We start from the raw sequence: 24,199 nt of genomic DNA on the forward strand, positions 1-24,199 counted from the left end.
TAGATTTCAAAAACAAAAACAAAAGAAGTTTTCGTTTCAGCAATGAAGAGAAAACTAGAAGAAACACAAGAGCAAATATATAACAAGGTCTGTCCAGGAAAACATCCAGCCATTATTAATATAACAAGAACAGTTTGCATGACATTGATGTAAACTGGCAGCCAAGGAGAATGGACTGGAATACACATGTGTGAACAATGACAACTTCACTTTAGTCAGAGAGGGCAATAGGCAATAGAAGCCATTGAGTGAGCCTGTGTACTGTGTGGCCATTGAATTAAAAATGACTGAGCCAGTAAATCAACAGATCTGCATCAGATTTTGCATTAAGTTTGACATTCCTCTATGGAAACTATTCAGATGATTCAGAAGCCTGCAGCTATGGGCAACTGGTGACTGGCAGCTTCATCACAATAATGCACCCAATCATGTATCATGTCTCATGCAGAGTTTTTTGGTGAAATGTCAAATCACCCAGATGATTCAGACCCCTACAGCCCAGATACGGCACCCTGAGACTTCTGGCTTTTCCCAAAACTAAAATCACCTTTGAAAGAGAAGAGATTTCAGATCATTGATAAGATTCAGGAAAATATAATGAGGCAGTTGATGGCAGATGGGAGAATTGTGTGAGGTCCCAAGGTACCTACTTTGACGGGGACTGAGGCATCATTGTCCTATGTACAAAGTTTCTCATATCTTGTATCTTCTTCAATAAATATCTCTATTTTTGATATTACACGTCTGGATACCTTCTAGACAGACCTCATATATTTATATGTGTGTGTGTGTGTGTATAAACTTTTATATTTTATATAAACTTTTGTTTTTATATATATTCTATACATACATATAAACTTTTACAGAACTAAAAACATAAATGAGGAAAATCTTTAAATTCAAACAGAAATAAAAGATAAAAAGGACTTGAGGAAAATTAACAAGTAAAGATAATGGGTAAGGAATATCCAACATACATATATCAGAAATTCCTAAGGTATAAAACCAAAGAAATAGAACAGAATGCATACTAAAAACTATAATTCAAGGAAATTTGTCTGAAATAAAAAGATATGAAACTACATCTTGGACCTGGGAAAACTGACTCAGAATAGCTATCACCCAGACATAGTTTGGTAAAACTCTTGATCATTTTTTTAAAAAGTAATTATTTCAGCATCCAGGAAAAAGATCAAGTCACTTTAAGGTAAGAAAGTCAGGCATCAACAGCAATGCTTTATGGCATAATATGTAATATAGTTCAGATATTGGGTGGGGAGGAAGGTGAACTAACATAAGGACTTTATATTCAGCCAAAATTACTTTCAGTATGAAGACCACAGGGGAAAAAATAATACAAACATACAAGAGCTCAAGAAATTTTTTCCCATCAACTCACAGAAATCTAGTGAAGAAAGACCTGAAATGAAGCATCATAATAAGGTTTGGCAGCAAGCATTGAAAATATATTTACCTGTAGAACTAAGACTAAATATTGGTTATAAGGAAAACAGTAGAGTATCTAATGTCTATATGATCTGACAATGTAGATGCTATACTATGGATATTTTAAAGTAGGAAAAAGCACTGGAGAGAGTTATAAAAAGAATACTGCAGTTGCATTGGTTACGTTATGGGTATAGGCTGCAAGTAAAAGGATATTATTTCAAATTAGATGCTATGAGAAAGAGAAAGGAAGGAAAGAGAAGGTTACTAAATGCATAGTGAGAAACTAATAGACAACAGCCAAAAAATGTTGAAACAATGGGATCAGGGAAAGGTACAGATACAGTTGTGACCATTCATCTGACCTTTGTCTTATTCTTCCTCTGGCTTTACTGTTTCACTTGTGATTCTTTTTGCAAGGTTTTTAAGCATACAGTGAACTACAGAACAATGAAAAAACAAAAACAAACACTAGTACGTTTCTCCACAGTTTTGAAAAATCCTAAAACACTTTATGTATTCACTGCAGAATATTGTTTTCCCAAACATTACATTTATGGCTGAAGCCTCCTCCATGTTTCATCGATCCCTTGTCTGCACCCACCCCAAGATATCGACTGTCCTGAGGTAAGCTTATCCTTCTCATGCTTGTCGTTATACTCTGCTCATGTAGCCACAGGCAATATATTATGTTAAGATTATATTATATTAATTGGTAAGAACACCCAATGTCTTTAATTCATCAGCATGTGTTTCAGATCCATCCACATTAGAGGTTCTAACGCAGCAGTTTTCAGGACACTACTGCACCCTAAGGGTCAGGATGGAAACTTGTAGGGCTGCCATCGGTTGTCAGAACATGGGATGGGGGAGAGGATGGCATCTACAGAATGGCAGGGAGCCGGGCATCTCCAAATTTTAAAATGTAGAGGAGTACTCCACTATAAACAATTTTCTCTTGTCCCATAAGACTCTCAAGTAACTACAAGATACTCCTTTAGGTGAAAAAGTATCTGAGCAAAGAACCCTATCTATTTTACCTATATAAGAGAAACTGTTCTGTTTTTATAATTTTATTTTTCTTTTTTAAATTATATTTTCAATTACAGCTGACAAAAATATTACATTAGTTTTGGTGTACAACATAGTGATTTGACATTTATATAACTTACAAAGTGATCACCCCAATAAGTCTAGTACCCACCTGACATCATACACATGTATTACAATATTATTGGCAATACATCCCCACTGTTATAGAACCAAAGTGGGGGTTCAACTGGCAGCCACCACCAATAGGCAAACTCTAGAAGCAGAGGCTGGTAAGAAAGGAAAGGCATTTTTTCCTCAGATGCTGCACAGTCTGGGAGAATGGAGACCCTTGTTTCAAAGCTACACCACAATTCAAAAAATTAGCAACTCCAGTGAAGGCACTGAAGACACAATACAAAACACTTGTATCAATTTGTTCTTACAGCTGTCACATTCATGATTTTACATATGCATATAATACCTATTTAGACCTTATTTCAAAACATCATACAAAAGAAAATGTCGACAATCTGATATGACTCTTTTCTTACCCCCTTAGATCCCAATGTGTTCATTACATGCAGGTGTAAGCAACTAACTGCTTAGTTGTACCTGTTAATATCATCACACCAAGTATTTACATATTCTGAAGTATACTATTTTCTTCAAAATTACCTTCCTTTTATTTCTCCATTATTTTGCATCTAAGATATAATACTATCTTTGTAAGTGATGTGTATTAATGAAAATTTATTTTAAGAGAGTAAAATGGGTATTGAGAGGACAAAGCCAGCCCCATTTACTATGATGGCACCATTTGCTGAGCAGGCCTATGACCTTGTTGAACATGACCACCATTTACTCTTCTGAGCTTGTCCCCAGTACTGGAAATTGCTGGAAAGAAAAACAGAACGTGACTATCCTCTCCCAACAGCCGCAGGCAGAAGATAACATTGGAACAAACTGCAGCCTCCTGTTACAATGCCCCAGCAGCCCAGGGGCCCCACAACAGCAAACCTCGACCCTTTTGTAATCCAGTTATAATCCAATAAAAGCTCAAAGCCCCTACATCTCAATGCTGGTGTATCCCTCCACACCATGCCCCTATCCTTTCTTGGAAAGTGAATAAAATCTTTATTCTTTACACTTTCTTCTCTTTGTGAATTTTTTCACAGCCCATGTCACTGGCCACCCTAAGAGGTATGATAAAATATTGGTTATAAAAAGAGCACATTGGGTCACATAAAACTGAAAACCACTGCTGTATATAGATCCACAGTATTACAACAATGCAGTTTGCTTATCAAATCTGTTAATGGACATCTGTCTCCCTCCGCGCGTCTATATTATCTCCCTAAACACATAATAGTTGCATGCTTTATAAATATCTTCACCCAGGTAAAGGTTCACCTTTTTTTAATGTTTGTTTATTACACCCAAAGCTTTTAGCCTGCTTGCAGTTAAATTTACTGATGTTTGTGCTTTCTGTGTCATAAATTAAAAACTAGGTTCACTGCCAAGTCATATACAGGGTGGGACAAAAGTAGATTTACAGATGTGAGTATGTAAAACAGAGTTTATTCTTGTATTGTGTATTATTATATTATTTCCATACAAACAACTGTAAACCAACTTTTGCCCAACCCTGTACATATTCTCATATTTTCAACTAAAAGTTTTTAACTCTTTTCAGGTTTAGTTTCTTAATTCACTCAATTAATATGTACTTATTAAGATTAATCTAAGGAGAATTTACATTTTTCTTTTATTGTCTTCCCAATCATGAACACAGGAATTCTTTCTTTATTCAGATTTTATTGTAATAACATTTTAAAACTTTCCCCATTAAGGAACTATACAGATTTATTCCTTTGGTTCATTCCTAGGAGAAATGGTTGTTATAAATATTAGAAATTATACTTTGGTTTTGCCACTGGGTAAGAACACAGTTGATGTTTTAAATTTCTATCCATCCACAGCAACCTTGCTGAAATTTATTTCTTCTAATAGTGTCTGCAGAATTCCTTGTCTTTTCTACGTAAAGCAGACTATGATATTTATAAATAGCGGCTGTTACTTTTTTCCCTCTCCAATCCAGACAGTTTTATTTCTTTTTCTTGCCTTACTGCATTGACAAGGACATCAAGAATACTGTTGAGGACAAGTGATCATGGCAGGCATTCTTATCTTCACTTCAGATTATAAGGGACGGCTTCTAATATTCAACAACTTCTAACTGTTGACATTTTAGGGTAGATATCTTTTGTCAGGTTAAAACATATATGATAATATATTGACCTGTATTTAATATAAATATAATATAGGTTATATGGTACTGAGGTTAAAACAATTTCCTTCTTAGTTTGCTGAAAGTTTTTATCATGCCTTGAATTCTCTCAAATGCTTCTGTACATCTAGATGCTATTACTTTTCCTCTTAATTTACTAACATGATGAAATAAATACTCTGATTGCACCCTCCTTGCAGTCCTATGATAAATAAAACATGGTAATGATGCTTACTGTTGTGTTTGTTGTATAAACAGAGTGTTTTTAATATCTTATTTATTATTTTTCATCAATATTCATAAGTGATACTGATCTCCAAATTCTTCTCTATTGTCTTGGATATGTGTATCAAGATAGTACTAGTCTCAAAAAGATATAAGAAGCCCTCCTTCTCTGTCTGTAGGACACAGAACATATGACAGGGATTATCAAATCCTTGAATATTCATAAAAGCACCTGTAAAACCACATTAGCCTAGATCAGAGTTCTCAACCTCAACACTATTCTTTGCTGTGGGTGACGTTCTGTGCATTATAGGGTGTTTGGCAGCATCCTTGGCCTTTGCCAAGGCAATGCCAGTAAGCCCTGATACCCCTAGTTGTGATAAAAAAAAATTTCCCCCAATGTTGCCAGATGGTCCCTGTGAATAAAGAGGGGCTGCATATCAAAGCTGGTTAAGAACCATTGGCCTAAATTAACTTCTTTAATTTAAATTAGGCACATTTGGTCATTTTTATACTTAAGTTAATCATGAAAGATTATTCTTCTAGGAAACTGCATTTCAACCTAAGCTTTCATATTTAAATGCATGCAACTATAAATAATAGTCTCATTTCCTAAAATTGTATTTACTACTAATTATGTCCCTCATGTAATTCCTAATTACTTTGAATTCATTCCTTTTCTTTTTAAATCAGTCTACCAGAGCTAAGCCTATTTGATTAGTCTTCAACAGCTTTTAGTTTCATTGATTCTGCTGTATCTCTTTCTCTTTCATTAATTTATATCCTTAAGGTATTATTTTCTTTCTTCCATATATCTGGAATTTACCCTTTTCTGTTTCTTTGCCTCTTCCTTTAGACAGCTTTGCTCATCAATTTTCAATTTCTCATTTAAGTTCTAAATGTGTTTTAATATATAACATACCTGTCCCCCTTGAGATACTCAGAAATGTGTTCATTTCTGAACATACATCATGACATATAGGGGTATTTTCGTTATATTGATTTCAAAAGACTTTCAAATGTATTGTAAATACAGAACATTATCTATAAAATATAGATTCTTATGTCTATCAAATATATGGTCTTTTTAAAATATATTTTATTGATTATGCTATTACAGTTGTCCCGATTTTCCCCCTTTGTACCACACTGACTGGTACCCTCCTTCCCTCCAGCAATCCCCCCACTTAGTTCATGCCCATGGGTCATGTGTGGAAGTTCTTTGGCTTTTCCATTTGCCATACTATTCTTAAAATCCCCGTCTATTTTGTGCCTACCATTTATGCTACTTATTCCCTGTACCTTTTCCCACATTCTCCCCCTTCCCCCTCCCAGCTGATAATCCTCCAAATGATCTCCATATCTATGATTCTGTTCCTGTTCTGGCTGTTTGCTTAGTTTGTTTTTTAGATTCGGTTTTTGATAGATGTGAATTTGTTGCCTTTTTAATGTTCATAGTTTTGATCTTCTTTTCTTCAATAATTCCCTTTAACATTTCATGCATTAAGGGCTTGGTGATGATGAACTCCTTTAGCTTTACCTTGTCTGGGAAGCACTTTATCTGCCCTTTCATTCTAAATGATAGCTTTGCTGGATAGAGTAATCTAGGTTTTAGGTTCTTGCTTTTCATCACTTTGAATACTTCTTGCCAGTCTTTTCTTGCCTACAAAGTTTCCTTTGAAAAATCAGCTGACAGTCTTATGGATACTCCTTTGTAGGTAACTCTCTTCTTTTCTCTTGCTGTTTTTAAGACTCTCTCTTCATCTTTAGCCTTTGGCATTTTAATTATGATGTGTCTTGGTGTAGTACTCTTTGGGTCCAATTTGTTGGGGATTCTCTGTGCTTCCTGGACTTGTATGTCTATTTCCTTCACCAAATTAGAGAAGTTTTCTTTCATTGTTTTTTTCAAATAAGTTTTCAGTTTCTCTCCCTACCTCTTTTCCCTGTGGCATCCCTATGATTCAGATGTTGGTATGTTTGAAGATGTCCCAGACATCTTTTTTTTTTATTCTTTTTTCTTCTTACTGTTCTGGTCAAATGCTCATTCCTTCCTTATGTTCCAAGTCACTGATTTGAATCCCAGCTTCCTCCCCTGACTAATGGTTCCCTGTAGATTTTTCTTTTTTTCATTCAGTGTAACCTTCATTTCTTCCTTTATGCTGTTGTTGTATTCAGTAAAATTTTTAAGCATTCTGATCACCCATGTTTTGAACTCTGCATCTGATAGGTTGGTTATCTCTGTTTCATTTAGTTATTCTTTTAGGGTTTTGTTCTATTCTTTCATTTGCCTCCTCATATTTCTTTGTCTCCTCAATTTGGCAGCCTCCTTGTGTTTGTTTCTGGGTGTTAGGTAGAACTGCTTTGACTCCCTTAGTAGCATGGCCTATTGTAGAAAAGGAACCTCTAAATTGTGTAGGGCAGACCCTAAGGTAATCGCCATAGCAGGGCAACCTGCTTCAACGTTCTGTGGCTTTGTGTAGGGAGAGGGCATGGAGAGAGGACAATGCTGCTGCCTGACTTCTGGAGGTTTGCCTGGCACTTGCCCAATTTCCAGTCACTTCACTCACTTCCCATATGCAACTGGTGCCCTACCAGCTGATGCCCTGGTGCTGAATCCCAGAGCGGGAGGTTTTGCATGCATTCTAAGTCTGTGCAGGACTTTTAACCAGAGTCTCCAGAAAATCCAGCAGTTTCTTCCACCACCCCATCCCCCACTGTTTTTACAGCCATGTTATTGGGCTTTATCTTCTTGGCGCTGGAACCCTGAGCTGGCCTGGGGCTTGGATTGCTGGATCCCAATTTCAATCCACCATAGGTAAACATGGGACTGTCCATTCCGCTACTGCCTCTCCATGCCACACCTCCGTGACTCGCTGCCCTTTTCCAGGACTCTGCTCCTCCTACCCATCTGCATGAATGTAGTTTCTTTAAATCCTTGGTTGTTGGACTTCCATACAGCTCAATTTTCTGATGGTTCTGGGTGTTATTTGTGTTGAGGTCTAGTTGTAATTCTTTCTGTGGTTGCATGAGGAGGCAAAGCACGTCTACCTATACCTCCATCTTGACTAAAAGGCCCCGTACCCAGATTTTTAAAAAAGCATTTTGGAGTAATAATCCTAAAAAAAACATTTTGGAGTAATGATGATAATCTTAATAAATGTGCATGATTTTTTAGCCAGTAGAAATGGTTAATTGTCCTACTTTAAAATATGAAAATCTGTTCTTGGTTTGGAAAATTTCATGACTGAATTGACATTTTTATCTCTGCCACATTACATATGCATATATGTATGTATAATATTATGTATAAAAGTAGTTTGAGGGTATCAAAGGAAATAGCTGTAGTTAATTCAAGCTCACCCAAGGCTAAGTGAGGCCAGTACATAATTCTTTATTAGTGGGACGGTTATGACAAGAAGTAGAGATGCTGCTCTAAAAGCCACACAATGGGCTTGTGAAACCTCCTGAGGCACAGGCAGTGCTGCCAAGCCCATGCTCTCCACGACCAAGAGGCTGAGCTGAGGCCTCCACCCCATGGAGGGCTGCTGGTGCCCAGTGCAGGGCATGCCAGGGCCAGGGACTGCCCTGCAAACACCACAGCCAAGCCTGTGTGCTGGCCTGCTGGCACCACACTAGCTCCACACCACTGGCATCCAGCATAGTGTAGGAAAGTGTGGCCGTGCAAAATATACGTTCTTAGTAATTTGATAAAACTGGCTTTGGAGCCAGGGAAGTGGTCACCTTTTTTAAGTTCCATGATGTTAAAACCTACTTTTTGGATGCATGACTCTATTCTGACCTATTAGGTAGTGTTTTTTAAATTGAAAATTACAAACAACGCATGGTTCATCCATCATTTGGTAGGTTGTGACCTGAACTTTTTAAAATTAAGGAGGACAAAAATGTTCAGAGTGCACAATTTTTTCCTTAATTTAAAATATCTTGACATCACGTTGCAATGAACAGAATAATAGTTTTTAAATTTTTTGGTAGCACAAAAAAACCACATTGCATAGTATAACTAAAAGTGTCTTAGACAGATCATGAGACATACACACACACAATAAGTTCAGATATGCTAGGCCACGTGTTTTATTATGAATAGCAGTCAAAAAATTTGAAAAACACTAATTCCATAAGTCAAATCTTCAATGTCTTCACTAATGTTTTGTCTTTATCATTTATCAACAAATAAAAAAGGTATATTAAAGCCTACGATTATGAACGCAATGTGTCAGTTTCTACATACAATTTCATCAGTCTTTGGTTAGGTGCTTTGGCGCCTTGTTTGGTACATTCAGATTTGCAAATTGTTTTGTCTCTGGGTGAAGTGAATCTTTTGTTTGTATAGTAATCACTCTTTTTGCCTAATAAGGGTTTCTGTCTTTAATTCTCTTTTGCCTCCACTGACTTTCTTTGTTCTATTTTCCAGATATATATTTTTTATTCCTATACTTAAGCCATTCTGTAACCTTGTTTTAAATTTATCTTCTATTAATGGTGCACAGCTGGATTTTTAACAATCCAATATATCCCTGACTTTTTATCTGATCAATGTAAGCTATTTATACTTTTTTACAGACATTCTCCAACATACAATGGTTGGATTTAATGACTGTTTGACTTCATGATGTCCTGAAAGTGACAATCTTTTACTTTTGCTTCCTCTAAAAAACTCACTAAACTGAGAATAGAGGGAATTTTTTTAAAAAAGACCAATTAGAAAAAGAAAATGGAAGAGGCAACAAAAACTATCTTTAGAAGCTAGAAAACATATGGGCAAGTAGCAACTGATGAAACAGACTCCAGAAAGCAAATTCCTAAGACAGCCGTGTCAGAACAAAAAGGCAACCTCTCCCATCTGATGGTTAGAAGTTTATTCTCTGGAGAAGGTGTAACATCACTTGAAGAGCACCAGACTCAGCTAAATGTGGGAAAACCAAACAAAATGGCAAACCATGTTAAGAATTTCACACAGAATGCTGAGATTCCAATCTCCCTCCTCGATTCAGTTCCCAAAATTCAGGCAGTCAGATGTTCATCCTCTAGGCAGAAGATCAGAAGGTCCTTCTCTAGGCAACCTAGGCAGCTCAAGGGGAGGGTCTGGAAGTATGAAACTGGAATCTACCCAACAAAAATGGGCCAACCTACAATAAGGGCCACACACACGCTAAGAGCTCCAGTCAACTTTGAATACCCACTCTCAGTGTGAACAGCCTGCCAAAGGCACTGCTCCTTGCGTTCCTCCCTCATATCCACAATGAACCCAAGGCACACAGAAAAGGAAAATAAGTACCTCGGGGAAAGACAACACAAGAAACAGGAAAGATTTTTTAACTATCACTAATATTTTCTCAGAAATGTAAGAAAAGATCAATGAAACAAGAGTTGGATGATTTTTCAAAGAAACTCTCAATTTTTTAAAAAACTGGACAGTAGAATTGAAAAGCTGAACAGGAAGGTAAAAATATAAAGGAAACAGAGATGTAAGTAAATACAGGGGTGGGCAAAAGTAGGTTTGAGTTCAGCCACCTCAGGAGGCAGTGGGGCTAACCCAACCAGGCTGCTGAACTTTGAGTTTGTTTACTGATTTTCAAAGACCACAAGAATGTGTAAATAATGAAGGCCAGTACTCTGAGTACTTATGAGGTTGTACCTAAGTGCACTGCGCCATTGTGACATTCTTTTGGGTTAATAAAGCTATTGTAATCATCGAAATCTGCATGTCTTTTTTCATATGACTAAATGTAAACCTACTTTTGCCCACCCCTATATGCCTAAAGGAAATTCTCTAGGAAGCAGAGGGAAAAAAAACAGAAAAGGATAGAAAGCAGAGGCATACGTACCACACACAGATGAAAATGACCCCATCACAGCAAGTCTCATACAAAGGATTAGGATTTAGAATAGGTTAGGATTCTAATAGCAATACTAGAAATAAGAATAGAGAGCAAAACCTTCAAAACTCTTAAGAAACATTATTTCCTACTGAGAATTTTCTGCGTAGCCATCAATCAAACGTCAGGATATATTAATGACATTTCAGACTTGAAAGCCTCACCTGCAGCATGCCCTTTCCTCACCAGCTGGGAAAAGGACGTGCTCCCCACAAAAGGGTGTAAACCAGTGAACAGAAAAACCTGGTGTCCAGGAAATAGGGGACTCAACAGAGGAAAATGAAGGGAATGCCCAAAAACGTGGTGAAGCGCAATCCTAGGATGTAACCGTGCACCAAGTATGAAGGGCAACCAAAACAAATTTCAGGACATCAGATGGCTCCAAGGGAGATTTCTTGAAGAAACTAATAGAATTATCATGCATCTGAAATGCAACAGGGAAGCTGAGGTTGAAACAGAAATGCTGAATCTGAGTTTAATAAGAAACAAAATCTGAGAAAAGTAAATAGGAATAAGCAAACCAGGTATTAAAACCAGAGAAAACAAAAAATCGTGCAGGAAAAAAGTCACCATCTTCACCACAGGGCTCAGGGAGCAAGGTTTATACAGTCGCAATAATGCCGGCCATAACTATTGAACAAGGCTAGAAATCAGGACGTCAGCATGTCTGTGTGAGGCCAGGAGGAAGCTGAAAGAGTAAATCATCTTTCATGGTGGCACATCAACAAATAATGCCTGAACTTCAAAAAAAATGCCAAGAAATAGCATTGAAAACCTGTTATTTATACACACATACAGAAATACAAGTAATAACTACCAGAAGTAAAGTTGCTGGGAGGGAGAGAATGGAAGGGTTGCTATAGTTCTTAACTTTTTAAAAGATGGATCCACTTTAGAGCTCCAATAAAAATAGAAAAAGAAATATATTTGGTTCTCTTCCAGTTGCTTTTTTCAGTGTTTTTTCCTTTCATGTGTTTGATTTCTTTCTGATTATCTACTCATAATGTAGTTATTGACAGATTTTATCAGGTAATTCTCTTATGCTGAATTTGAGCTCTGATTGGATGATTCTCAGTTATCGTAGATCCTTTTCTCAGGAACTTTCTAATGTTGGATTGTGAGCTCATCTTTGGGGGAAGCCTTAGCCCTGGACACTGGCTGGGCCATAATTGAGGTATTCCAGGGGTGTTTCTGACCTCAAACTACATCCATGTTAATACCTCAGCCTGAGGATTCTGAGCCTAGGCAGGACATATAAACTCCCAACGTGGATGCCCTGGTGTCTCCTGGATCCGCCTTCAGGACACGGGCACTCATCCCCCCAGCTGCCAGGAGTGAGGGTGCTGATGGCTCACAGTTGCGTCCCTCTGCTGGAACTGCTCTCTCCCGAGGGAAGGTCCCTCTCCCAAGGTTACACCCCTCCGTGGGGCAGCCCACACTGATGACTGCTTCAGCCCTTGTTTCTGTTGGATCTCCAGCCCCCCTCCAATAAACCTCTTTCACTAAATTTCAGAGTCTCAGAGTCTAATTCCAGGAAAACAAACATATGAAAATTCCAAACACAGGTTTATATAAAGTCAGCCTCATGGTTGTGAGGTCTAGTGGAAGACTCCTCAACCCCCATTCCTCGTAACAGCTATGCTGAGACGGACAAGCCTGTTCGTTCTCTTCCTGGGCTGGTGAGTAGGTTTATTCTGGTCCACCCATTCATTGAAGGTAAAGTCTTCCAGTGAATTTACTTTATTCTGAGATCTTAGTTTCCTCCACCGGCCTGGTACTGGCCAAGGCTATTATTATAGGCTGAATTGTTTCCCTCAAAAAAATGCTTATGTTGAAGACCTGACCCCCAGTTCCTGAGAATGTGACTGTGTATGGAGATGGAATCATTAAAAAGGTAACATTAAAATCAATTAAGTTACAATGAGGTCACAAGGGTGGGCCCTAATTCAGTAGGACCAGTGTCCTTAGAAGAAGACATTAGGACACAGACACGCAGAGGGAAGACCTCATGAAGACACAGGGGGGAGACGGCTCTCTAAGGTCAAGGACAGGGGCCTCAGAACGAAACAAACCCTGCCAACACCTTGTCTTGGACTCCAGCCTCCTGAACTGTGAGAAAATTATCTTCTGTTCTTTAAGCGCTAGCCTGTGGTCCTTTGTCACAGGCAACCATAGCACGCTTCTGCCGCCACATCCATCCCTGTGTGGACCTCATAACCCAGGCTCCTTGTTCTGAGACCAGCCACCTTCCTGCACTCCCACCCAGGGCAGCCTGAGCTTCTGCATGAATCTAATAGCTCAGACTTTCATCTCCTTCTTTGGGCACAGAGGGGACGGAGGCCCCTGGGGACCATAGACTGTCCCGTCTCTAACAATTCAATGATGTCCTTTCTAAAGCATCCCTAGGTGTCTAATGGGCAGGGCAGGTCCATCAGGTTCTCTACCTACCCCACTGCCCTATCATTTGCCCTGATGCCTCTAGAGTTCACCTTCCCACGAGACATGAGACAGGAGCTCTTTGAGGGAGCAGAGAGACTTGCTGAGGTCCTCTGTGGTATCCAGCACAGCAGACTGTCCTTTACCAGCAGGCACTCACTAGGGACCAAATAAACACATTCATGAGCTGGAAGAAAGGACTGGCCCTTAGGCATGGAAGACAATGAAAAGTAAGAAGCAGGTTCCTTTAAGAGGAGAAAAGCTTCTCTCCCTTCCTCTGGCTTCACCTGTTACTTTCAAATCTCAACACCCCTACCTTTTAGCCCTCAGGACATGGCCCAGAAAAGAATCTCCTATCAAAGAGCAGCTATACCAGAAGTTCACCTCCAAGAGGCTATTCCCACAGGACCAACTCACTACAGGCCCTAAAGACAAGCAGACCAAAAAACCCCTTCTTATCCCACTAGCTAATAAGGGACAGAAAAATAAAAAGAGGCCTCAGGGGCCCTAGCCAGGCAGTTCCATTAGTTAGAACATCCTCCTGATGATTCACAGAGTTTGCAGGTTTGATCCCTGATCAGGACACATACATGCATCAACCAATGAATGCATGAATAAGTGCAATGTGGCTCAATTGGTTGGAGCATCCTCCTGTGAATGGTGGACACAGAGATCATGGGTTTGATTCCCGGTCCCGGCACATGCCTGGATTGCAGGTTTGGTCCCCAGTCGGGGTGCGTGAAGGAGGCAGCTGATGGATGTTTCTCTCTCACAATGATGTTCTCTCCCTCTCTCCCTCTTCCCCTCTCTTTAAAATCAATTAGCATGTCCTCAGATGAAGAAAATACATACATACATACATACATAAAAGTGGAACAACAAATCATTGTTCTCTTTCTCTCTCTTCCCCCCTCTCTCTAAAAGCAATACATTAATTTAAAAAAAAAAAAAAAAACAAAAGCAGAAAAGGCCTCAGAAATTTCCCATGGGACATCAGCTGTTTACTAGCAGATGCAGGGCCCACCCAGGGAGGGACCAGGACTCATGAGATGAGTCCAGCTGGGGCTCCATGCCCACCTGCCCTGAGTCACTGCTACAGCCGTGTGACAAAGACACCCCCGTGCTAACGCACCCTCGGCTCACTTTTAATTAAATGCTGTGTGCAGAATGCAGGGAAAAGGGTGGCAGACACGCAAGCAGCTGCTGAGATCCCTCCTCCACTCTGGTTAGAAACAGCAGCTCATTGTGAGGCGGAGACTCAGGAAGATGCAACCTGGTAACAGAGCCACGCTAGTCCCAGGCGACAGAACCCCCATCCTCCCATTAGAGGCAGCAGGGAAGTGGGAGGGGGAAGCACAGGCTCTTCCACCCTGGCTTTTTACAAAGTTGAAGATGGCCCAGTGGCAGCCCTCCCCCTTGTTTCCACTGACTTGAAAAAGCTGTCATTCCTTTGTCTGGGGTCTTTACCTGCAAACCCGCTCAACCTGCTGCAATGCTGTGGCCCCAGCAGGGGCACATCAAATATGACTCCAGTCCAACCACCATCTGAGTCAGAGGCTGAGAATTCAGACTGCGGAAGACAGAGGCCCTGGCTCCCAGGAGTGTGTATTAGTGCAAAGAGCAATAATGCAACGATTCAAGTACTTTGTGTCAAGTTTCTGATTGATATGTGCCGGAGGGCTACAGGAACAAAGGTGCATTTAAATCAGCCTGGAGGGCCAGCGAAGGCTGCTTGGAAGACGTGCTCTTTCATCTCAATTTTGAGGGATAAGTGAAATTTAGCTAGAAAAAAGGTGGGATTAGGAACAAACAGCATCTGAGGCCAAGTGCAGAGCAGGTGCCTGGGTCTGGAGGCAAAGAGCAGGGTGCACCATTTGCGAACCACAAGGGGCATTTGTGGGTTAGAGTGGCAGGAAGCTGGGAGATGGGAGGAGAGGAGTCCAGCCAGGAAGGAGGGACCAAGACTGTGAGTGGCCTCATGGGGAGCAAAAGGGCCTGATTAAATACCGCTCAGTATTCCATCAGTAAGCTAGCGGTGCGGAGGCAGGATGACAGGCACAGGATCTTTGGCAACAAGACCACGAGAGTACGAACCCAGGCTCAGGGAGCATCGTCAGGAGGAGCTTCCCAAACGACACTTCAGCCAGTTCCTCTCTCCTGGTTTCCACAGCACCCATCCATACCATGCACCCAGCATGCAGACATGGAGCAAGTTATCTCACTAACCACCCAGGACGCCGCTCACAGACGTTCCTGCCCACCTCCCGCCACCGTGACACCCGGACCGGCGGCAGCAGGCAGACTGTGGTTTCGGAGACTGTTCCTGAAGATTCTCCACAGAAAATCCACTTCATACAAAGTCCTGGAAGCAGCAGCCTGTGACAAGTCCCAGGCTATTTGAAACACTAGCCCGGAAAAGACCTCGTATCCAACCAAAGTGGCAACCAGCAGGCGCAGCACAGGGGCACCACGCCCGGGCCTGGGCCTGCACAGGCAAGTCTAGAAGCTACAGGACACTGGCAACAAAGCTCGTCTGGGGGAGAAAGAACGGGAAGGGGAAAGAGTTTACGATGGGACAGAGATCTACACTTATGGACCTTTGGTCTCAAAAATTTCTTAAATGCCATACAGGGCGGGGCAAAAGTCAGTTTACAATTGTTCATATGGAAAATAATGCAATAACTACTCAATAATAACACAAAAATAAACTATTTCACATACAACTGTAAACCTACTTTTGCCCCATCCTATATATTGCTTTTATCAATAAAAATAAATACAAGACCAGCAAACTAGACAAAGGATTACTCTACAAGTGGAATGTAAGTTGCAAGTTTCAGTCTTTGGTTCGCAGAGATATTTCAGGGCAGAGTCTCAGGGGCATGGGCCTCACACATACCTCCCTTAAAGAAGAGGTGGGGGCACGAAGAAGAAACCTGTGAGGAAGAAAACACACAGTGTAACCGATGTCACTGCTCTGGGGGGCGAGTCCGAGCTGGGGTGTCGGCCACGGGGAGATGCAGGAGAAAACGGGCGTGGCCAAAGGACCCGCGCACCAGTGCTAAGGAGAAGCTGGGGTGCCTGACAAAGGAAGGCCAAGGCCGGTCAGGCTGGGCCTGTTGGGCCATTGCACCTACTCAGATGTTACTCTCAGGGCACCAAAAGGCACCTGGAGCGTCCGGGACCTTCTCCATCTCACAGTGCGTCTGCTGAGAGAACACCTAAGAAAGCGCCCAGACAGGCTGTGCTGCGTTTACAGAAGAGTCACGGAATTTCGTCTCACCCATCTCTCAACTCCTGGACTCGCAATCTAAAAATAAAGAGAGTAAGCACACTAATCCTACCACTTGTAAGGGTGAAGAGTTTACACCAAAATCAAATATTTTAGAACTTCCAAATAAATCGCTCCTTTCAGAAACTTATGAATTCTTAAGTTCTCTGATTCACTAAATTTTTGACTGGTCTTTTTCTGAGAAAACCTTGGAGTATCTCTTTATTTTTATTTTTTAATGAAGCTGTATTATCTTGGGAAGGGCTTTTCCCCTGAGGATGTTCCGAGTACATCTCTATTTCCCACTGAACATGTTCTGAGTGCCTAAAAATTACCTGCACTTGAGGGAGGCAGAGTTTGCCACCCACAGATTTGTCTCTTTGGGATAGTGGTTATTTAAGTCTTGTTAACTTTAAGATACAGCACCCATCCCGGGAGCTCTGAAAACCAGGTGGAAGTGACCCTTTACAAAGGACATTTACATTTGTAAGGGAAATCTCCCTTTGTGAGGGTGTTACCCTCACCGTACCAGGAAGAGGAGGCCACCTAAATCTCCAGAAACCGTTACCCTCGGAAAAGGTTCCAGCCTAACGCAGGGCACCATCTCACCCCCTGTGTTTGCTGTGCTTTCCCGTAACCTCCCACCCCTTCCTCCCTCATCCCCAGGTCTTCAGTCTTCAGCTGAAGGTGGAATTTAAGGTGACAGAGTCCAAGTTAACCAGTGTTCCTGGGTCTTCCCCATGTACACAGAAGGTACACATGTTATTAAATTTTAATTTGTTTTCCTCCTGCTAATCTGTCTTATGTCAATTTGATTCCTAAGCCAATCAGAAGAAATGAAGGGCAAAAGAGAATTTTCCCTCCACCACACACTCATTCAAACCTCAAAAAAATGAGCCAGAATTCATTTTCCTAAATCATTCTAACAAAGACCTTAACGATGTCAAAACTCTGAGTTTTCCAACAGAACTTCTGTTCTCTTTCTAGTTTCATTATTAAAACATATTTTTTAAGGCTTATTCACAACAGCATTGCCATTTTCTATGCTGCCCACTGATTATAAACAGAAGCAATTTTAAAACCAAACTAGGACTCTCTCTGAAATATTCAAGATATATTAGCATCTGCTTTTACATCAGAATTTGGATAGGTCCGAATCACTATATTACCAAATAATATCAAAAGCAGTTCATATTCATTTTGAAGAACATATTCCTTTCAAAATAGTATCAAGTCACAAACTTTGAAAGTTCATCTAATTTTTCAAACTACACCAGACACAGGAATCACCCAGTTACATATATAACTGGTTTAGTGCAGACTAACCCAGTAATACTGACCACAGTGAGTTTTTACTAATTTTTCAAAGTATATTTTATCAGTTATGTTATTACAGTTGTCTCCATTTTTTTCACCTTTGTCCCCCTCTGCCCTCCACCCCTCCTTCCCTCCAGCAATCTGCCCCCCTTAGTTCATGTCCAGGGATCATGCATATAAGCTCTTTGGCTTCTCCATTTCTCATACAATTCTTGATATCCCTCTGTCTATTCTGTACCTACCATTTCTACTTCTTATTCCCTGTACCATCCCTCCCCATTCTCCCCTTCCTCCTCCCTGCTGATAACCCTCCATGTCTCCATTTCCGTGATTCCGCTCCTGCTCTAATTGTTTGCTTAGTTTGTTTTTGCTTTTATTCTAGATTCAGCTGTTGATAGTTGTGAGTTTGTAGTCATTTTAATGTTCATAGTTTTGATCTTCCTCTTTTTTAAAAAATAAGTCCCTTTTAACATTTCATATAATAATGGCTTGGTGATGATGAACTCCTTTAGCTTTACCTTGTCTGGGAAGCACTTTATCTGCCTTTCAATTCTAAATGATAGCTTTGCCGGACAGCTTCACCCGATCTGGATGAATATTTTTTCTTTAAATCCTTGGTTTTCACACTCCCAAACAGTGTGATTTTCTGGCAGTTCTGGTTGCATTTTGTTTTGAGGTTAGTTGTGATACTTCTCATGGTTGTCCAAGGAGACAAAGCATGTCTGCTTACACCTCCATCTTGGCCGGAAGTCTGGTTTGTACTAATTTGATAGAACACAGCATACCTGATTACCTGGCAGCTTATATGAAGCGAAAGGTAATAGTCTTTATTTGCAATGCAGATGCTGCATTAAAACATGAAAGCTTTCTAGCTGACTAAAAACTGAGGCATCCCAAAACTTATACGTATCCATAATCCTCATTTCCAAATTCACACACACACACAAAAACAGCATTTCTTCAGAAGATGTACAGCTAAAAATCAGCATCTACGCTTAAAGAGAAAACAGTAGGTGAGAAGATAAAGACAGGAATTCTGACTGACCCCACTGCAGGTGGGAATTAGGCTCTTCCACAGAATGGCAAGGAAGGCATTCCAAGGACCCACACACAGGACATTGTGAGGTGACAAAATGATTTATTCATGTGGAAATAGAAGCTGCCCCTGGGTCTCCATCTCCCTCTGTCCCATCACAGAAAAAGTCCAACCGTGTCCTCAGTAAGGCTAAGACAAAAGGCAGTGTCCAGAGTTTTTGCCTCATATTAAAGTCCAGTCCAGTTCAGCATCCAGCTAGCCTAGTGTGTTTCCAGCGGTAATCCACTGCTGGGCTGTGGTATTCGGACTCCTTCATGGAGCCTGTGTGTGGAGTTTGCCTGGCCATGGGCCAATGTGGCTGCTAGGGTCACATGGCCATGGAGAGAACAGGTGCGTGCACCATGCGAGTGTGGGGCACCAGGGGGAAAAGAGAGGGAGAGAGGAAACTTCTTCTTGGTTCCCCTGGGATTATATTAGTTTGGGTTTGGGAAAGACCAGGTGCTTTTTCAAAATGACCAATCAATTTCCCAGACTTTTGTGGGCTTTGGATGAGTTTATACCCCTAGTTACACCTCTATGGTTAAGCAGCTCCCCCTGCACTCCCCAATAATCTGGTACCAGAGGCAGAGAAGGGAGGAGTGTAATTCCCTTGATGGACCACAGTGCTGTGGTCCCCTGGAGTATGAAAAGCTGTAGCTTCTTGGTGAAGCAAACAGGCTTATGCTCCCTAGTGTACTAAGCTCAGTGTCTAGTTCTCTTTGCCCCCTTTTCTTTTCTAAATAATTAGGTAAATACTGAAGGTAACAACCCAGCAGTTACAGCTCCAAGACACCGCCACTAGTGAGAGAATGGCAGTAAGGATGAACCAGTTGTCTCAGAAATATTTCAGTTGTTTCTAAAATAAATGAGACCTCACCCGGGTATTGCAACTGAAGGTCCTTATAATTTTAATTTGATTTGTAGCCTTGTTTTAAAAAGCATTCTCTACTCCGCACATTTCACAGACCTTAGCCTTTCCCCTTGAAAATCACTAATCCCTGAGACAGTAAAAGACAATAGCCAGGTTCTAACTAATGGTTACAAGATTTGAGCCTCTGGCAGCTCTTGAGACCCTAAGGGGGAAGGACCCCCTTAGCAACCTCTCCATGAAACAAGACAGACGGACACCAAAGGTGACCCCAGAGTCATCCTCAAGACCTGAGGAAATGGTTTACTACCCAGACCCCACCTTCAATCAATCAGCCCCTAACACAAACTCCAAACCCCTAATGTACTCACAGTGTCTTGTGATTCTGCCCTGCATACCCTGTCCGTCACCTACCAGCCAGGAGCCGGGCCTTTACAGCTAAAGCTCATCCAAACTCCAGATTGACATAAATCCTGGTAAATTCCTTTCCCCACTGTAAATGCTTGCTCATTCATCTACTTTTGACCAGTGCACGCAGTCAAATGGACTTACATATTGGGCGATAACAGTACCTAAATAAAACTTACTTTAGATACAGATTATTTCTAAAGAAAACTTTTTTCCAAGAAATTACTTTCCTTCCACCTAAAAAAGTTTTTAAAATATATCTCAGTTAACTCATTTAACAATCTTGAGCACTGCATGCTCTTCCTGCCCCAAAGAGATGGTACATCACCCAGCAGTGGCAAGAAGACACGGCAACAAATGGGTCTTCTCCTCACCGTGCCTGCCACCCCTGCCGGCACACACGCACACCCCAGGGACTCCCCTGCCATCTCAAACATGGGTGCCTTGGAATTCTGTACCAATTCTCTGAAAATAGTAACTGAGTCAACCTGGCCATTTCATTGAATAAGACAGACTATCCTACTTTATCCATCTGTCTGTCAACCACCTCCATAGAGAATAACACTGGGGCTGCTTCTGACACTTTTTTAAAAATATTTTTGCTATTTCTGAAACATAAAATTTTCCCTTACATTACAATTTATATATAACTTCAAAAGTCAACTCACGTTGCTTAATCCCGATCGATTTTCTCTCCATTCGAAACTATGAGAAGGTTGCACAAAAGTGTGTCGGCATGTCAGTGATGCTTTAAAAACGATTTTAAACATTTAATGTTACTAATACATTTAGGAATCTAAAGGGTGAAACCAACAGTCCTAACAACACAACCAGAGACCACCCCAAGGATTTAAAATGTGAAACACACACACACAGAATATAGGTACTCTATATACTTAAAGTAAGGAAAGATACAGTTCATCTACATTTTTCGGTTTAACCTAAACCAAAAGAAGTTAAAAGCAACTTGGGAACAAATTGAATGCACTATAGAAAACAACTAAGGTCATGATAGCATATGGCAATGCCAACATTTTATAGGCAAAAAGTTAGACTATTTGACTATGGACAAAAAAACGGGCCACAATATTAAACCTGACAAGCTCAGAGGGCGCTGCACGGCAGGTGCTACAAACTCCGAGACAGAAAATAACCACCTAGGATGGTCTGAATGTGGAATTCCCAAATGAAGGGTAGTCGTGGCAGTAATACTGTCCTCCGCCTGCAGCTTCCTTGACAACCGCCGGTCTTCCCCTTTGGTGAGCCTGTTGTCTTATTTGCATCTAAGATAACAGACGTTTGAAACGTCAGAGGAATCCCCTTTTCCAGACCCTCCAGGGTGCACCCACCACACAGAACTCCTCATTGCTATCTAGTTGCCCCCATGCCATTTCCCTGTGCTGTAAATGTTGACTGCCCGCACCCACTGACGTGTGCCTCTGCACTTCACTGTGTGTCCAATCTCAGAGGTCTCCTCCTTTGCTTTCTCCCACCTCCCTAATCTACCAGCAATGAATTTCATCTACCACCCCCTTACACTGGCTCCTTAGATTCTCATGTATAAAATAAGCTGTAAAACTGCCATTCTCCAAGACATTTTCTCAATCCATTGAGATTTTACTTTTTGGCAATTGTTATCAGTTTGGTTCAAATAAACTCTTATGAGGCTTTCTTGGGCCGAATGCTCTGATTGACAGTACTTGCTACAACAAAGGGGTAAATCATTTTAAAAAGAAAAAGAAAACCCTTTCACAAAGCAATATGTTAATTCTGCATGCATTGTGCAACATTCTTTTCCTATTAAAGGAAACAGAACACAATTTTCAAGACAATCCAACTGATCGGGCATAACATGTGAAACCAAAATTTCCTCATGATTTTTTCCTATTATGAAATTAAGCACATCGAATGAAGTATTACTCTCCCAAAGGAAGGACTTAATATCTCTTCACACTCGGGCCCCCATTCCAACACCCCCAGGATAACGTGGTAACAGCTCTATCAGGCACAGGGACACAGCTGAATGACTGTTACTCAGTTTGTAAACCACCTCCTTTCATTCCACTCCTCTCCTTACATATGTAAATCATGGTGTCCCACAGGAGCCTGCCAACAGCCACCACAACCAAATTATCCGCCAGGGACACCAATAGGGCTTGTTATTCTGGTTTCAGCATTGAAAAAGGAGAGGAAGAAGCAGCTGTTTTCAGGAATTAGAGTTTCTCTTGATTGGATTTCTGGCTCACTGCTAAATGTTTATACCCTGAAATGCATTACCCTCTGCTTCTAAATATTTGACTTTCTTTTGAGAGCCAAGATGTGGTACATTTCCAATTAAACTGCTTCAAGTAATGTATGCCTAGTTTTGCCCAGAGCATTTGGTCAAATTCTAATATGCCCTCTTGGGAGCCAACACGAACTTCCAGCAGTAGATCTAATTGTGCAGAATAGAATTTTAAACAACACTGAGCCCTGTCTTCCAGCGGACACAGTCCTTTCTTCTCCTACTCTGAGGGTTGTCATATGAGACACCTCGTATGATACTTATCACTTAGAATATAGATCTTTCTACTAAGGTGATAAACCAATCACAAAATACATTCCTTTTTCTCCCAACATTAAAAAACATTGGTTTCTACCAAGGGTGAGCTGAAGCCGAATGCCATAGTTTAAGCTTGTGAATCATTGCACGATTAATAATTAATAACATGTGCACATTTCCATAGGCTACAAATGTCAGCTGAGAAAACACATGTCACAGGGCTTCCCAACCCACCAAACAGATGATCCATAGGTGGACAGTATTCAATTCTCTTAGTTTTTCTCAATTGTAATAAATGGTTTTGTTTCTATGCCTACTGAAAACTTGAAAAAGGACCCTCTCATCTTTCTTTCATAAAAATATGTGCCCATAACTTTATTTCGAACCTTACACAGATATAACTGAGGGAAAGGAGAGGATGTGCTGCAATGTTGCACTCATCGGATTGCATTAGGCTCAAAACACGAATCTCCAGGATATACATTGATCGTGTCATCCCACGCTGAAGGCATCACCAGGATAATATTCTCCTGGTCAGATGGCAGCTGCAATCGACTTCCACAAACCCACGCTCTGACGAAAGCCAAGCCTCCCAAGTACTGCTCTTCGTTTCTTCTTCTTAACCACTTCTTCCCTCCTCCGAGGACAAGAAGCCATTTTACTAATTTATAAGTACCCCGACTATCCAACAATCTAAAAAAAAAACCACTCATCAATAATAGTCAACTAAAACTAAAAGCAAAAGCGCACCCCACAGAAGTCAGAGAATAAAACAGGCAGCCTGGGCACATATTGATCGGCAAGATTCCGGATACTCACTAAAGGCAGCCACAGCCAGGGCCAGCGTCACGATAATGGAGAACCAGGAGACCCACAGAGCCTTCCTCCGGTAGTTCTGGGCTTCATGAGGTTTTAGACGAGTGCTGCTTTCTAGTAAGCCTGGCAACAACAGGGAAGAAAGGAAGTTAGACGCTTCCTTATTAAGAAAAACCACAGCCAGAGAGCTACACTTTCATATCCAAGGATTGCAGACTGACAGCCTTTGGATCAAGACGTGTTTTAACAATTAGGAGAGTTCACATGCGAATCAGGCTTTCTGGAATCTCTTGAAAAGATGTGAGGCTCTAGCACTATTGGCATGTGTTCCCGCAGGGTAACAATAGCTGCCTTCTTCATAAGGACCGTGCTGACCCACCACTCCCTGACCTGCCGTATGAGCCCAGCCATGCCCCAGCCCCTGTGTTAACTAGCTTGGCTCACACTGGTGCTGTTCCTTCTGACAACACCCTTTTGGTAGGAAAACAGCACCAATAGCCCACATGTAGTTAGCCATTCAGGTTCCTCAGCTGTGGGCATTGATTTGCATTGATCCACCCGCAAGGTCCCACTGGTGGG

General features: G+C 41.1%; 1 protein-coding gene across 1 annotated transcript in view; it reads right to left on the reverse strand.

Annotated features, from left to right (window-relative positions):
- The window catches only part of TMEM163 (transmembrane protein 163), a 221,871-nt gene that overhangs the window by 192,187 nt on the left and 5,485 nt on the right, over positions 1-24,199 (reverse strand). Inside the window, exon 2 of the mRNA XM_036023651.1 lies at positions 23,624-23,743. Coding sequence (XP_035879544.1) covers positions 23,624-23,743 — 120 coding nt within the window. The remainder of the gene's footprint in view (positions 1-23,623; positions 23,744-24,199) is intronic.

The sequence above is a fragment of the Phyllostomus discolor genome, chromosome 4 (genome assembly GCF_004126475.2).
Source record: "Phyllostomus discolor isolate MPI-MPIP mPhyDis1 chromosome 4, mPhyDis1.pri.v3, whole genome shotgun sequence".
Lineage (NCBI taxonomy): Eukaryota > Metazoa > Chordata > Mammalia > Chiroptera > Phyllostomidae > Phyllostomus > Phyllostomus discolor.